Below are 15890 nucleotides of genomic sequence, written 5' to 3'. Positions count from 1 at the left end.
TTTCTGTAACAGCAATGTTACAGAAACAACTGATTGAAGTACCCACAATGTGCTTGCCAGATGAACTTTGACACAGTCCAATTGACAGAGAACGATATCTATCAATGACAAAATCAGGGTGGTTGCTGTAGAATGACACACAAAATGGCACATTTTGTTGAAGTGTGCAGAGGAGAATGAGAGAGCATACAGAATCAGTGGTTTTACTCACACATAAAGTTGTCACAACAAACATTTATGTACTATGCAATGGTTCAGCCAAAACAGGAGTGCTGAATTGTTGATGCCACATTTAGGAAGGCTTTTAAGGTTTTGTGGAAGGTATGGAAGGAGTTTACTACAGTGATTCCAGAGAGGATGACCTTATTTGTATAAAGTGCAGAAGCTAGAAAAGTCAATCAGGACCACCCAGTTTGTGAGGAAAGTGGCAGACAAAGTAGGATTATTTGAATCATGAGATGGCTACAGAGGGGCCATTTAGCCCAACTATGTAGACAGCAAAGGATCAAACATTTGTGGCTGATAAGGAAGGTGGTTGGTAAAAAGAACAAAAGTGATGTGCGGAAGAACATATAAAAATGGTTGGGGTTTAGATTGCACTATCGGGGTGGCATATCCAACTGATCCAAGGGCAAAAGGCAATTGGTCTGCTTTTGTGCAGACCCATTATAATATTGGCTATCTACCCAACAAGTATTCTTATAAACAGATAGCCCTGAATGATTTGCTCATTAGGGATCATCAAGGACAGAACCCAAAACCTCTCACATCCATTGGAAATGTTCAACATGGATCTGTGAAAGTTGTCAAAGTTTCCTTGAAGGCCCTGGATCATGCTGGGGGAAATCTGAAGGTCAGGCAACACCTACGGAGAGGAATAAACTGCCAACATTACAGGTCGACATTCCTTATTAAGACCCCAGAACCACTGGGAGGTCTGTGTAAGCTAAAAATTAGTTAACTAGCCTGGAGAGGGGAGAGAACAATTTTTGCATCAGGAAATGCGGTGAATGGTTAACGGGCACTTTTTGCCCTTGTGTTTATTTTTGCCATCAGTACATTGTCCAAGGTCCTCTGTGCTACTGAATCTGGGACAACAGACCACCTTCCTCTTCTCACCTTGGGTGGAGTTTCAGAATAGAAGTGCAGTACCTTCAGGCTATATAGAAAGCATGATAAAGGATTGATCGATTGATCATGTCACCTAGTACTAGAAATGGTCCATGGGAGATTGTATTGATGTACTAAGGGGAGAGAATGCCATGCCAATGGCAATCTTTTAGCAAGAGGTTGCAGAATTACAAAATTAACTAAGGCCAGAATTAACTAAGACCATTAGACTTTGGAGCAAATTAGGCCATTCAACCCATCAAGTCTGCCCTGCCATTTTCAACACCATTCTCCTGCCTTCTCCCCATAACTTTTGTTACACTTCCTAATCAAGAATCTATCAACTTCCACTTTAAATATACCCGATGACATGGCCTCCACAGCCATCTGTGGCAATGAATTTCAGATTCCAGGCTAAAGAAATTCCTCTGTTCTAAATGGATGTCCCTCTATTCTGAGGCTGTGCCTTCTGGTCTGAGACTCCCCCTCTATAGGAATCATCCTCTCCGCATCCACTCTATTTAGCCCTTCCGTTATTCGATACATTTCAATGAGATCCACCCTCATACTTCTAAACTCTAGCGAGTACAAGCCAAAAGCTGCCAAATGCTCCTCATACATCAACCCTTATATTCCCAGAGCCTTGTAAAAAAGCCTTCTGGAAATCTAAGTAAACAACAATCACTGACTCTCCTTTGTCAATCCAGCCTGTTATTTCCTGAAAGAATTCCAACAGATTTATTAGGCATGATTTCCCTTAAGGAAAGAGTTGAGTGACCTTTACAATTTTCCAGTACTATGGAACCATTCCAGAATCCAGTGATTCTTGAAAGATGAATACAAATGTCTGTACAATCTCCTTAGCTACCTCTTTTAGAACCCTTTTACTCAGCTGGTCAAGATGACTCATCTATCTTCAAACCTTTCAGCTTCCCAAACACATTCTCTCCTTAATAATAGTAACTACACCATCAAACTGCAGGATGCATTCTATCATATTATGATCTCTGCTTTGTAAGAGTTCCTTTACGCTAAGCTTCCTAATCAAATCTGGTCCACTACACATCTAATCCAGAACTGCCTTTTCCCCAATTAGGCCCAACCACAACTTGCTCTAAATAGTTGTCCTAGGCATTCTATCAAATTGACTCTATTGGGATCCAACACCAACCCGATTTTCCCAACCTAGCAGTATATTGAAATCCCCCATGATTATCACAACATTGCCCTTTTTACATGCCTTTTCTATCTTCTGTTTTAATTTATAGCTCACATCCTGGCTACTGTTCAGAGGCCTGTATATAAGGGTTTTTTTACTCTTGCAGTTTCTTAAATCTACCCACAAGGATTCTACATCTTCTAATGCTATGTTTTCTCTTTCTAAGGATTTAATTTCATTTTTTTTTAAACAAACAGAGCCATCCCACCACCTCTGCCTACCTGCCTGTCCCTTCAATACAATGTGTATCCTTGGATGCTAAGCTCTCAACTATGATCTTCTTTCAGCCAATGACTCAGTGATGCCCACATAATATCTGCCAAACTGCACTACAAGGTGATCCAACTTTTACCTTCAGTCCTGTATTCATCACTCTTTTTATTTTGTCCCCATATTACCCTTCAACTCATCCCACTGACTACAATTTTGCCCATCTGTCATTCCTCACAACCTCACTACACATTGCATCTACATGTAATTTCAACTCTCCATCCTTGGCTATATCATTCCAGCTCCTTTCCTCCTGCCAAATTAGTTTAAACCCTCCTCAACAGCTCTACCAAACCTGCCCACAAGAATACTGGTGCCCCTCGGGTTCAAGTGTAATCCAGGTCATACCTTCCTCAGATGAGATCCCAATGATATAGAAATCTGAAACACTGCCTCTAACTCCCGCCACACCTCAGCCACATATCTGTCTGCTAAATTACCCTATTCTTATCCTCACTGGCACGTGGCACATGCAGTAATCCAGATTACTACCCCTTTGAGATCCTGCTTTTCAGTTTTCTACCCAACTCTCTATATCGTCTGTTCAGGACTTCATCTCTTTTCGTACTTGTATCGTTGGTACCAATGCACACAACTTCCGGCTGTTCACCCTCCCCTTTAGAATACTGTACAACCAAACGGAAAACAATTTTGTGGCCACTTGGCAGCAGCAGTGACAAAGATTGTTTAAAAACTGAAGACAGGTTTTTTTGGGGGGGGCGGGATTAGGGGCAAGAAAAGATAGTGCTTAAAAGTAATGGCTTTGTAATATGGTAACATGGATGTTTACAACTGTCGTTATTCTTTAGATTTGTTGGCACAGTATCATTTTTCAATGAATTGTTTGATGAACTAGAAGATATATTCCTGTAGTTCTGATTGCTGCTACTCACACACAAGAGCAATTAGGAACCCAGGTTCTCACACAATATTAACTTTAAAATAGCCAAGATGACTCAGAAATTGTTAATTGCATCCAATTTTCTACTCAAAAAAGTAACGCTTATTCATGGATTTGTGATAACAGGCTCAAACCAAGTCAGGAAAGCAACCAAGACCTCTATTTTCTCAGAAGCTTAAGGAAATTCAGCACATTCCCAATGATCCACACCAATTTTCAGAGCTGTAGCCCAGAAACCATCCTATTAGAATGCATTGGTTGGTGCAGCAGCTGCTCTGCCCAAGACCACAAGTTGAAGATAGTTGTGAACACAGTCCAGTTCATCATGAAAACCAGCTTCCCCTCTATTTAAATGGCCATGCTTCATGCTGCCTTGGGAAAGCAGGCAACATAGTCGAAGACTCCTCTCATCCAGTCATTCTCTCTCTCTACCCCCATCCCTCCCCCACTTTCCATTCATCTTAAGAAACAAAAACTTTAAAAGAACACAAATCAGGCTCTAGGACAGCTTCTATCTCACTGTAGTAACTCTTGATCAGACCTCTTGTACAATAAAGATGAACTCTAGAGTTTTCAATCTACCATGTCAATGTCCTCATATCTGCTCTGTCTCCAAGTGTAACACCATATTATGCATTGTTATTGCTTTTCCCTTTGTACTACCCTGATGGATATATCTTGGGAATAATCAGTCTGGCTAGTATACAAAACAGTTTTATCACTGGATATTGGTTAATGTGACAATAATAAAGAGCAATGCGAATCCCTCTGTGAAAATAGGGCATACCTCAAAGATAATGGACTGGTTGTTCTTTCTGAGGTAGAAAGCAAAGACGTAAGTGTACATTAGTGTGGCACGACACTGACAGAGGACATCCACAGCTTTTTTCAGGAATTGCACCTCAATCCAAGACATGTTGTGCTGCTGCATTTCTTCCATCTTCTGCTTGACTTGAGCGTAGAGCTTGTGCTCGAACCGCAGGCTCTGCATGTGATTCATGTAGCGGTTGCAGTAGAAGAGGTATCGCTGGAGAGCTGCTCGCGAGCGCTGTCACACAAACATACAGGAGAGAAACTCAGTTGCTTGGAAAGATGATTTTTAATCATTGTTGGTGTTCAGTCAAGAAAACCTGACTGCACTTCTGTAATGTCTGTATGTTTCTACTCTCAGTCAGATTATTAAACAGAAAGTTCAAAGTAAATTTATTATCAAAGTACACATGTCACTATATACTACCCAAGATTTCTTACAAACATTCACTGTAAAACATAGAAACACAGTAGAATCAATGAAAAACTACTTACAAAAAAGAACTTAAGTATTTTAACAGAACTAAGTGTTAGGTGATAAGATGAAGTGGGCATGCTGTTTCGTCAGGTACCATCCAATACCACTTCAGCTTCACAGCTTAAATACGGTGACATTTGAAAAACTGCAGATGCTGAAGATCAGAAATAATATCGGAAAATTCTGGAAACACTCAGCTGGTCAGGCAGGGGAAGACAAACAGAGTTAATCTTTCAGTTCTGCAGGTTCTTTGACCTGAAGCATTAGCTGTTTCTTTCCAAGCATGCAGTCTGACATGCTGAGTATTTCCAGCATTTCCTCTTCTATGTTACACATTATGTATTAAGAGTGCAAACCCTTTTTCTCTCTTTAAAAAGCCATTATAATTTTTACAAATAATATTTGCTGCAAAGGTCAGGTTTGAGGCCTGTATTGTCAGAATTCAGGCACATGTGAGAAGCTCCCAACAAGATAACTTTGACATGAATTTAGTTTTTAATGACAGGACTGAAAATATTATTCAACTTATAAAATTCCGGTTAGACCAGACTTGGAGGATTGTGTTCAGCTCTGGTCTCACTATAGGAAGCATGTGGAAGCTTTAGAGATGGTGCACAGGAGATTTAGTAGGATGCTATCTGGATTAGAGGGAATGTCTTATGAGGAAATGTTGAGTGAGCTAGTGAAAGAGTATGAGAGGTGAATTCATAGAGGTGTATGTATAAGAAGCATAGATAACAGTGGACAGCCAGACGTTTTTCCACATGGAAACGGTTAATATGAGAGGGCAAAGGGAAGATATAGTGGGGGGGGGGGGGGGATGTGGAAGAGAGATGTCAGAGGTAATTTTTTTTTTAAAAACAGAATGGTGGGCGCATGGAATGCGCTGCCTGGGGTAGTGGTAGAGGCAGGTGCATTTGGGACATTTAAGAGACTCAGACAGGCACATGGATGAAAGAAAAAATGGAGGGCTATTTGAGAGGGAAGGGGTTTATTGTGCGGTAGGTTAAAAGGCTGGCATAACATTACAGGCTAAGAAGGGGCCTGTGCTGTGCTGTAATGTTACATGTTCTAATGTTTATGTACATTCCTCAAAGTACAGACTTCCAACTTCATGTTAAATCAAGAGTGTCAGTTCGATTGCCTAAACAAATCCATGAACAGCAAAAGATCGGCTCAGCTGAAATGGCCATGGTAGATCAGAAAGCCATGGATAGGAGACAGTTAGATACTTAAACATCTAAGGATGATCTAATGACGGACACCATCAACCTGACCAATATCCACATTGAGAAATAACTCAATAGAATCTAGAGCAAGAAGCATCTGTCAAAGTTGGATCTGGATGACACATATACCTATTAGGTAGACATACAAATGCCTTGGCACTACTTGAAGAGCTGAGTGGCTTGGCCAAAGTTCCTTCTCTAACAAGCTATGTAATGTAGGGCAACCTCTCTGTGGTTAGCATTTACCACTACAAAACAAATCGGACCCACAATTGGCTTGTGCATAGAAGGCAATATGCTGATGAAGGAAGGTGTTCTTGTGATTGGAAACCTGTCACCAGCGATGTACCACAGCAATCAGTGCTGATACCTTTATAGTTTAAACGCAAACAACAGGAATTCTGCAGATGCTGGAAATTCAAGCAACGCACATCAAAGTTGCTGGTGAACGCAGCAGGCCAGGCAGCATCTGTAGGAAGAGGTGCAGTCGACATTTCAGGCCGAGACCCTTCGTCCAGTCCTGACGAAGGGTCTCGGCCTGAAACGTCGACTGCACCTCTTCCTACAGATGCTGCCTGGCCTGCTGCATTCACCAGCAACTTTGATGTGTGTTGCTTACCTTTATAGTTTGTTAGATCCATCAACTTGGATATGAATGTACAGTAATAAGCAGGTTTACAGACGACACAAAAATTGGTGCTGTTGATAACAAGGAAGATGGTCATGGACTACTGGATAACATTGAATAGTTGTTAAAATAGGCAAAGAAATGGAAGATGGAATTTAATCCCGATAAACATGAGGGGATGTACTTCGGGAGGACTTGTATACTGAGATACAAAGGGACCCTAGTGTACAAATCCTAGGCTCCCTGAAGGTGGCAGCATCATGCCTGTTTTTCTTTGCTGAAGTATCGAAGAGCAAGGCTGTTAAATACGACTTTATAAGATTGGCTGGAGCACTGTGTACAGTTGTGGTTGCCACACTGTAAGAGGAACAAGATTGCCCTGGACAGGTGCAGAGATGATTCAACGTTTGAAGGAATAAGCTTCATCAAGAACTATTTCCCCACGACTGCACAGCTTAAGGTTTTACGTAGTTGCCCACGACCCATGCTCCTTTTACCTCCTGGGCATCCCTTGCTGCCTTTGCATCATCTTCATTATAGCGATTGCAGTTATACCTAAAAGCAGAGAGGGACCAACTTAATTACATTTCAGGTTTATCACTGAACACACATACAAGCTCTAAACTTCTGCTGTCTAAGCTAGTTAAGATCATTCCCCCTATTTGAAATGTCACTGATAACCCAGTCACTGTTTCCCCTCATCCATGTTAGTAAGCTGTAATTCTCCTCCTGCACATGGTGTACTTGACTCAAACCGTAATATTCACTGTCAAGTTCCACTGGAGGACGGACACCACTTCCACAAAAACTAGTTAGGTGTCAAGCATTGCTCAAGAGCTGAAAACCAACAGAATTTCAAAACAGACAATCATAAGACAAAGGAGCGGAATTAGACCATTTGCCCATCAAGTCTGCTCTGCCATTCCCTCTTGGCCCACTTATTATCCCCCTCAACCCCATTCTCAACGCCTGTAACCTTTGACACCCTTACTAATCAATAACATATCAACCTCTGTTTTAAATATACTCAATGACTTGGCCTCCACAGCCAACCGTGACAATGAATACTACAGATTCACCACCCTCTGGCTAAAAAAAAAATCCTCATCTCTATTCTAAGTGGACATCCCTTGGGGACAGAGGGAGAACAGCATCCAGTGTAGCGTCCCAACAATTAAAATGTCAGTTAATCCTTAAACGTTTACCAGAGCAAAACGCCATACTAACCAGGCGGATCCGTGAGGCTCCCAAGGACCGAGGCAGACCCAGCAGAATTCTGCTTTACAATTCTGATTGCGACAAACCATGTGATTACATCCACCATCCTTTTCAATGGTCACATGACATTTTGGGCATTCCTGTTGAGATGTTAGAAGCACCGTTAGCAAACAGTAAAAATTCAAACAACTAGAAGCCTGCACTAATGTTGTATTGTGCTGATTAATCAACCACCTACCAAGCCCAATGAATTAGCAATCCATATCGAGAAATCACTTCCAGAGTTAATGACAGTTGATAGTAATTAGACACACTCTAGATATTTTCCTGTTAATATTTTACTTCAAAGAACTTCTTGTATTGCATGTTGCTAAGCAAATAAAAGGTGGTGTGATGTAGAGATGTATGGGTCCTACATCTCTTGGGGAAATAAACTGGCTCTGCTGCAATAGCAAGTGCTTTAAGTGTTCCCAATTTTTCACAGAGTCCCAAAATGTGAAAATGTACAGTGGGAAAAATTATATACAATATGATATTTACACAGATCAACCGATATTCAACTCTTTCCCCAACCTAATTCACAAGCACCTACCACAATTAGAGTCTGTCTACCTCCAACCACACCTGGGAGATACATTAATATTAAAATATTATTCAGTAGTGCTATTTGGTGTTATTGCTTCAAGGGTTTCTGGTGGTCCAAGATTAAGCTCCATACAGTAATGTAAGAAGGACGACTGCTCTATAGTTTTCTTTGGACCTGTAGGTCACAGTCTTCAAAGACTCTTTTCCTTAATCTTGCATAGGGTTATGAAAGATTTTGAGGATCAATTAGAAAAACAGACACACTAACACCAGCGTACTGGAGGAGGCCAACATGAACGGTATCTCCAACATGACAAAGCAACACCAACTCCGACTGACAGCTCATGTCTTCAGGATACCTAACGCACGCCTCCCCAAACAGATCTTTTACTCCCAGTTGAAGGAAGATCAACGAGCCCCTGGTGGGCAAAGGAAAAGCTTCAAAGATCAAAATCAGCCTGAAGAAATTTAACATTATATCTAAAAACTGGAAAGTCATTGCACTCAATGGATGTACTTGGTGGAAATCTACATGAGAACGACCTCCACAGTGTCACAGAGAACAAACAGCAGCTTTGAAAGCAGAGAATGTAAAACCAAAAGACCCAACCATTAATCTTAGCCACCATTTACTAGTGTCCACACTGCACCTGCACATGTGGATCCTGGATCAGTCTCTACAGCTTCTTGAGGGACCCTTTAGGAGAACACCATACTCACTCCAGTGATTGCAGTGATACTACTATTTTTCATTATTATTTAAAAATTACCTTGAAATATTCTAAATCTAGCTGATTGGAAAGGGCTAAGAGCATCACAAGCCTGCCCTGAACATCAGACTTCTTACATAATTCACTGGTTCAAGAGAGGCTCACAATTAAACCCACAGAACTGTAAAGGTTTAGTTGTGGGGAAATTACAGGGGTGGGTGGGAGATGAATATTAGGGGCAGGTTGGTCAAGCACAACCTGGCCAAAGGTAGTTGTAATTTACCTTGAATGATGAGAGACTGGGGGATGTGGAAGAGGTGGGACTTGGAGATTCAATCTCAAGACTTTAAAAGCAACACCACAACTGAAATGACCATTTAGATATCTGGATCTTTTATTTATTACAAATGCTCTTGAGATTGAATTCTCACTTCTGGATACCTTAGTAAAGGCAAGCTGTTTACAGCCAGTTTGAAACTCTCAAACACATCATCTACTGAATTTTGTCAAAATTATTAAATTGAGCTGCAGTTCCTTTTTGTGCTAGCCTATTAGAGTAGATATCAGTACAGATAACACCCTCCACACAAAGGGATAGTTAACATAGCAAATGTAAATTTTAAAAAGTGAGTCTAAATACTGAGTGAAATTTCCCCTCCCCTTTTTTATTCTCCTAAGGACCCTTGTCCTCATCTATCTGATTCATTCTTCACCGATCACCTTCTAGCTTGTATTCCTTCCCCTCACCTACTTTCTTAATCTGACATCTTCCCCTTTCATTTCCAGTACTGATGAAGGGCCTTGGCCCGAAATGCCATCTGCTTATTCATTTCCATACACTGCCTGATCTGCTGAGTTCCTCCAGCATTTCAAAGGTTCACTTTATTATCAATGCACACATGCAAAGTACAACTGAGATTTGTTCTCTCCAGATAGGCATCAAGTACAGAAAAACCATAGAACTAGTTGAAAGTCATCAATCCCACCCCAACCCCGCATGAAAGAAAAAGAAACAGAAAGCTTACAAATACCAAACCGTCCAACCAGCCCCCCCCATACAAAAAGTAATAGATAACTCACATGGAGAAACAACAAGAGCATCAAACCCCAAACCCCCAGACTACCAATCGTCAACAAGCAAGTGCAGGTAAGAACATGAAAAAAACAGAACTGAAAGAGGCCAATATGAACTATAGTTCAATCCATAAATCTCAGAATTTCGAAAACATCTCCGAGAGTTTCACGGGGAGCAACTGCTTGAACTCAGCAGCCCCTCCGAGGGAAGCGACTCGACCCCAGCAGCCTCTCCGAGAAGAGCGACTTCAACCCAGCAGCACCTCGGAGGAGAGCGATCCTTGCTTTCCTCACTTGCCTCAATGTTTCAATCTTCCCTGATGCTTTTATCAGCAAGTGTAGTCGATCATGGCCCCTCACCTCATCTCTGAGTTTCTCCTCATGGTAGCTCATGTTTGTGCTTCTCTCCTGAAGTTTTCTCTGGGCCAACAGAGTTTTAGCTCATTCGATTGAACTACAGACTGTAAGTCACAGACTCCAACAGTTTCAAAAACAAGATCAAGATCAGAAGAATACATTGAAGATGCAGCCTGAGAGATCATTGTTTGCTAGAAGATTTTATATGTGCAATAATGGATGAATAACAAGTTACAGGAGGAAGATGGTGAGAAAAACATTAGAACAGGATGCATTTGAACAGTGAAGATTTTGTGTATTTGGTGAGAATATTTTTGAATTGATAAGAGAGAAACAGAATGGCTCATTATTTGATGTCTTAAAGGGCTATAAACAAAAGGGACTTTAAATATAAAAGACTGTTGAAGCTATGGAAAAAATTACAAGGATTATTCTTTAAAACAATGTCTTCCCTGAGAAAGTAGTTAAGAACAAGTTGAGCCAGAGCTGGCTTGAAAGATTCTGAAAATAGGACAGCACATAGATGATCACTGTTCCTGGGGGATAAACACCTCCAAAGTCCTGTTGGGTTCAACAGTTCTCTCCTGTGCCATAACTTCTACTTATGATTGCTTAAGTTGGAATTAAACGATCACCGGCTTCCTATTATCATGTGAGATGGTAAGAATTTCTCACAATGGGTACAGCGAATAAAAAAACAGCCAAGTTTTTACAGAAAGCTATGTGTAGTCATCTTGGACTCTGGCACAAAGAATCACTCACTACTAAATTTACATTGATACTTGATTCTTGCTATTACAGCATGTTTATGTAAGGGAATCTGGAGTGCCCACTCATCTCTCATTGTTAAATATTTCCCCCCAGTCATGGGATGTGGGCATCCAGTTCCACTCCTGGTCTGTTTCACACTTTCATACAAACAGGTACTGCAGAGATATAAACTATCAAGAGGGCAGAGTTAAACACGCGGATTGTTTAACATATTCACATTCTACAACATTCAGACCATAAGACATAGGAGCAGAATTAGGCTATTCAACCCATCAAGTCTGCTCCACCATTTCATCACAACTGATTTATTACCCCTCTCAATCCCATCTTCTTTCTACTCTCTGTAACCCTGGACAGCCATACTAATCAAGAACCTATCAACCTCCACTTTAAATATACCCAATGACTTGGCCTCCACGGCCATCTATGGCAATGAATTCCAGATTCACTGCACTCTGGCTAAAGTAGTTCAAGCTCATCTTTGCTCTAAAGGGACATCTTGCTATTCTAAGGCTGTACCCTCTGGTCCTGGTTCTCCACTACAGGAAATACTCTCCACATCCACCCTTTGAATATTCAAGTGGTTTCAGTGAGATCCCCCATGAGAAGTTCCAGTTTAATCTGGAACTTCTCCTAAAAGCATGCAGTTCCTGACAATTCTAGACAGTGAGAGAAGGTGAAACTGCAATCTTTCACAGACTAATATTCCCTGCATCAGCCTTCCTACCGTACAAGGGGCAATTCAAAGCACTAGTTCTCACTGATGGTCTCTGGAGGTCACTAGTCTACCTTGGTATTTGCTGCAATCCAATTGGAAGTTTCACTGTCATCGTCACACTTTTTAATCCATTTCTTCAACCACTAGAAGGAAGACAGCAGAACACGTTATTAGCACATTGTGTTCACCTACATACATTCAATGTACAAAAAGATACTTCGAAAATGGCTGCGCCATTGTGGAGATCAGTACCTTCCAAAACATTGGCAATTTAAAATTATTTGCAAAGCATACTGTTCAAGATTTTTTAAAAAGAATTCGTACACACCAATTCTCGTTTTACCCATATCATTTCTCAATCTAAGTGACTTGCTGTTTGCTCTAGGTTGTGCTTTGGTATGGTCCATTCCTGTGGGTCCACAGCTCAGTGCAAAACCCTTCAGATAGCCCCCACAGTGTCACACTACTACTGACAAAATGAGGTGTTCCTATCACATTTCACTAAGTTTTATCTTACCCTCATTATCCCACAATGCTATAACAGTTGTTTTTAAACTGTTCAAGAGTTTACTTAAATCAACACAAGTCCTATTGTATTGAAATGCTACCCCTGCTCCTCTCTCCACAGGTACTGCCTAACATGCTGCACATTTCTAGAATCTCATATTTTCAGACCCGATTTACACCTCAGTTTCGGTCTCGTATTGCACACAAAAGCCTTATTTCTGCACTGCAACATAAGCCAAAAATTATGTGATCCCAGTGAAGGCTGCTCCTTCAATAAGACAACTTTGGTCTATCATATTCTACCAGCAAGGAAAGGCAACAAGCTCTGGCCCACTGATTTTTTTCTCCCCCTAAAACCAATTATGGATGATCCATATACCATCATCTTCTCAAACCTAGATTAGATTAGCCTTGTCACATGTACATCGAAGCATACAGTGAAATGCATCATTAGCATCAAATCAGATCAGTGAGAATTGTGCTGAGCCACACATTTATCATGGCACACTTCTGGCACCAAGATAGCATGTCTATTACTTACTAACCCTAACCAAACATCTTTGGAATGTGGGAGGAAACTGGAACACTCAGATAGCCCACATGATCACAGGGAGAATGTATGAACTTCTTACAGGCAACAGCAGGAATTGAACCCTAATCAGTGGTCACCAGTGCTGTAAAACAATGTGCTGTCCCTCGTCAGTGCAGACAGAAAGGAACAATGTCCATTATTCTTATCCAATAAATTCCCTCTTCAAATCAACCACTCCTCACCACTGCCAATACTACCATCGTCCTATCCAATCTTTTACAAAAAAACATCTAGCTGCACTCTAAAACTAGTCTGTCTGCTTCAATGGTTTCCTCAGTACACCACCTTCTTTTCTGTACACGTAAGGGAAAGGCACTTAAGTTTCACTTCACCTATAGCAATTTAAAAACAAATTGAACTTGCACAGGAACACTGTCACATTACTAATGTGAAAATAGTACTGTGAGTACATGCAGGAGACTGTCTCTCACCTTGCATTTAACAGGATCATGCCAATTCTCAGCACAGTTGAAGCTGTAAATTAAGAAACAAGCTTACTTTGTGACAGACTACATTTCAGATACTCAAAGCAGCCCAATAACCAAGAGGGATACTTAGATAGAAATCTATAGTGCAGTGCACACTTACCAGAACTGCCGCCCACATTTACAGCGAACTGGCTTTGCATCAGGATACTGAACTTTAATAACGTGGTGACAGTCAGGGGCAGGACACCATTTTAACAGTCGATTGCACTGCGATGGAAAACCACAGCTGTTAGTGTCTCAATCTGCTTTTAAAAATGGAATTGCAGCTAAGTGGCATAAAAAGCTTTAGGTACCAGTGGCGACCAGAAACATAGTTAATGACTTTCTGGCATTAGTTATATCTTACGCGACACTCATTAACAAACTGGGTTCAATCCTGTAAGGTTCCACCTATCATCAGCATGCAGCAGAATCTAGAACAAACTAAACATATTTAAAATACTTTGAATTACTATAACACCAACCAGTGTTAAATTATTTTAAGTTCTACTTGCTGCACAATGGTAATTCTAAAGAGAGAAAGTCATACCTCTACAAAACTGTTAGTTATTAAATGTTGGTACTTCAACTTGACTTTGGAATCTGTGATCAAACGCCTGGAGAAAATAAATGGAAGCACATTTCCTTTAGACTGACATCTGACAGGAATAAAAGGAGCCTTTTCACAAGAAACAACCCACCCACACACAGTAATGGTACTGATTTCCTGCCACTTTGATACTGATGATGCTAGAATTGAATGGCAAGTATCGTACTTGCTGACAGTTTAGTTACGTGTTTTAATAACTGCACAGCTAAAAAACAAGCACGCAATGTTGAAACTTTATAAAGCACTGGTGAGGCCTCACTTGGAGTATTGAGAGCATGTTTGGGCCCCTTATCTTAGAAAGGATGTTCTGAAACTGGAGAGGTTCATGAATGGCTTGTCATATGAAGAGTGTTTGATGACTCTGGGTCTGCATTCATTTGAATTCAGAAGAATGAGAGATGGCCTCATTGAAACCTATCGAATGGTGAAATAAGGTGATACAGCGGATGCTTCCTATGGTGGGAGAGTCTAAGACCAGAATAGAGGGGTGTCCTTTTAGAACAGAAATGATGAGGAATTTCTTTTGCCAGAGTGGTGAATCCGTTGAATTCTTTGCCACAAGCAGCTATGGAGGCCAAGTCATTACGTATATTTAAGGCAGAGGTTCCCCTTGCTATTGCTCTTAGAGATTCCAATACTGTTCAGGGTATTAAGAGAGGGGACAAGTACACAAGGTTTCGTTGTATGCAGATGACCTGTTAGTCTATATTTCAGATCCTAGGAAATCTATTCCTTCTATGCTATCTATATTTTCTGAATTCAGTAGTTTTTCTGGATATAAATTAAATTTACATAAAAGTGAGTTATTTTCCATTAATAATTACTCGGATCAATATCATCAAGTACCTTTTAGTATTGCTAAAAATTACTTATCTTGGTATTAAAATTACTGAAAATTTTAAGGACCTGTATAAATATAATTTTCTCCCATTAATTGATTACACCCAACAAATGCTAATAGATCGAATTAATGCTATTAAAATGATAGCTCTACCGAAATTCTTATATACATTTCAGGCAGTTCCTACCTTTGTTCCGAAAACGTTTTTTGATAGAATAGACTCTATAATCTTATCTTACATTTGGAATAATAAAAATCCTAGATTGAGTTAACCTTTATTGCAGAAATTAAAAAAGGATAGTGGTATAGCTTTGCCAAATTTTAGAATGTATTATTGGGCAATTAATATTCGATATATTACTTTTTGGATTCATTATTCAGACATACATGAATGTCCTTCATGGTTGGATTTGGAGGAAAACTCGGCGAAGGGGTTCTCTTTGGCCTCTTTACTGGGAGCTCCTCTTCTCTTTTTGTTTTCTAAGATTAGCAGACAAGACTTTAATCCTATTATTAAACATACTTTAAGAATTTGGTTTCAGTTTTGTAGATTTTTTGAGTTAAATAATTTTGTTCTTTCTAGTAATATCCATTTCAATTGTCTTTTTTTAAAACCCATTAATTTTGGATAAGGCCTTTTTAATTTGGAAATAACAACTTTTCCAGATTTGTTTTTGGGGGATCATTTAATGTCTTCTCAGTTAGTGGATAAATATGATTTTTTTTAAAGATATTTACAAATTAGGAATTATTATTTTTTTTTTAAAGTGGTTTGCTGCTAAATTACCCTTCTGC

At 40.2% G+C, this 15890-nt stretch overlaps 1 protein-coding gene across 2 annotated transcripts in view; it reads right to left on the bottom strand.

Moving 5' to 3' along the window:
• LOC134358617 (E3 ubiquitin-protein ligase ARIH1) overlaps positions 1-15890 on the bottom strand; it is a 109983-nt gene that overhangs the window by 6050 nt on the left and 88043 nt on the right. For both annotated transcript variants that reach the window (XM_063071059.1, XM_063071060.1), the window contains 7 exons: positions 14195-14261; positions 13766-13872; positions 13609-13651; positions 12150-12221; positions 7873-8003; positions 7143-7200; positions 4288-4548 (listed from right to left, as the gene is read on the bottom strand). In XM_063071059.1, the coding sequence (XP_062927129.1) occupies positions 4288-4548; positions 7143-7200; positions 7873-8003; positions 12150-12221; positions 13609-13651; positions 13766-13872; positions 14195-14261 (739 nt within the window). The remainder of the gene's footprint in view (positions 1-4287; positions 4549-7142; positions 7201-7872; positions 8004-12149; positions 12222-13608; positions 13652-13765; positions 13873-14194; positions 14262-15890) is intronic.

This window comes from Mobula hypostoma, chromosome 18 (genome assembly GCF_963921235.1).
Source record: "Mobula hypostoma chromosome 18, sMobHyp1.1, whole genome shotgun sequence".
Taxonomy (NCBI): domain Eukaryota; kingdom Metazoa; phylum Chordata; class Chondrichthyes; order Myliobatiformes; family Myliobatidae; genus Mobula; species Mobula hypostoma.
The sequence above is the reverse complement of the archived record's forward strand: the minus strand, read 5'-3'. Positions and strand labels throughout refer to the sequence as shown.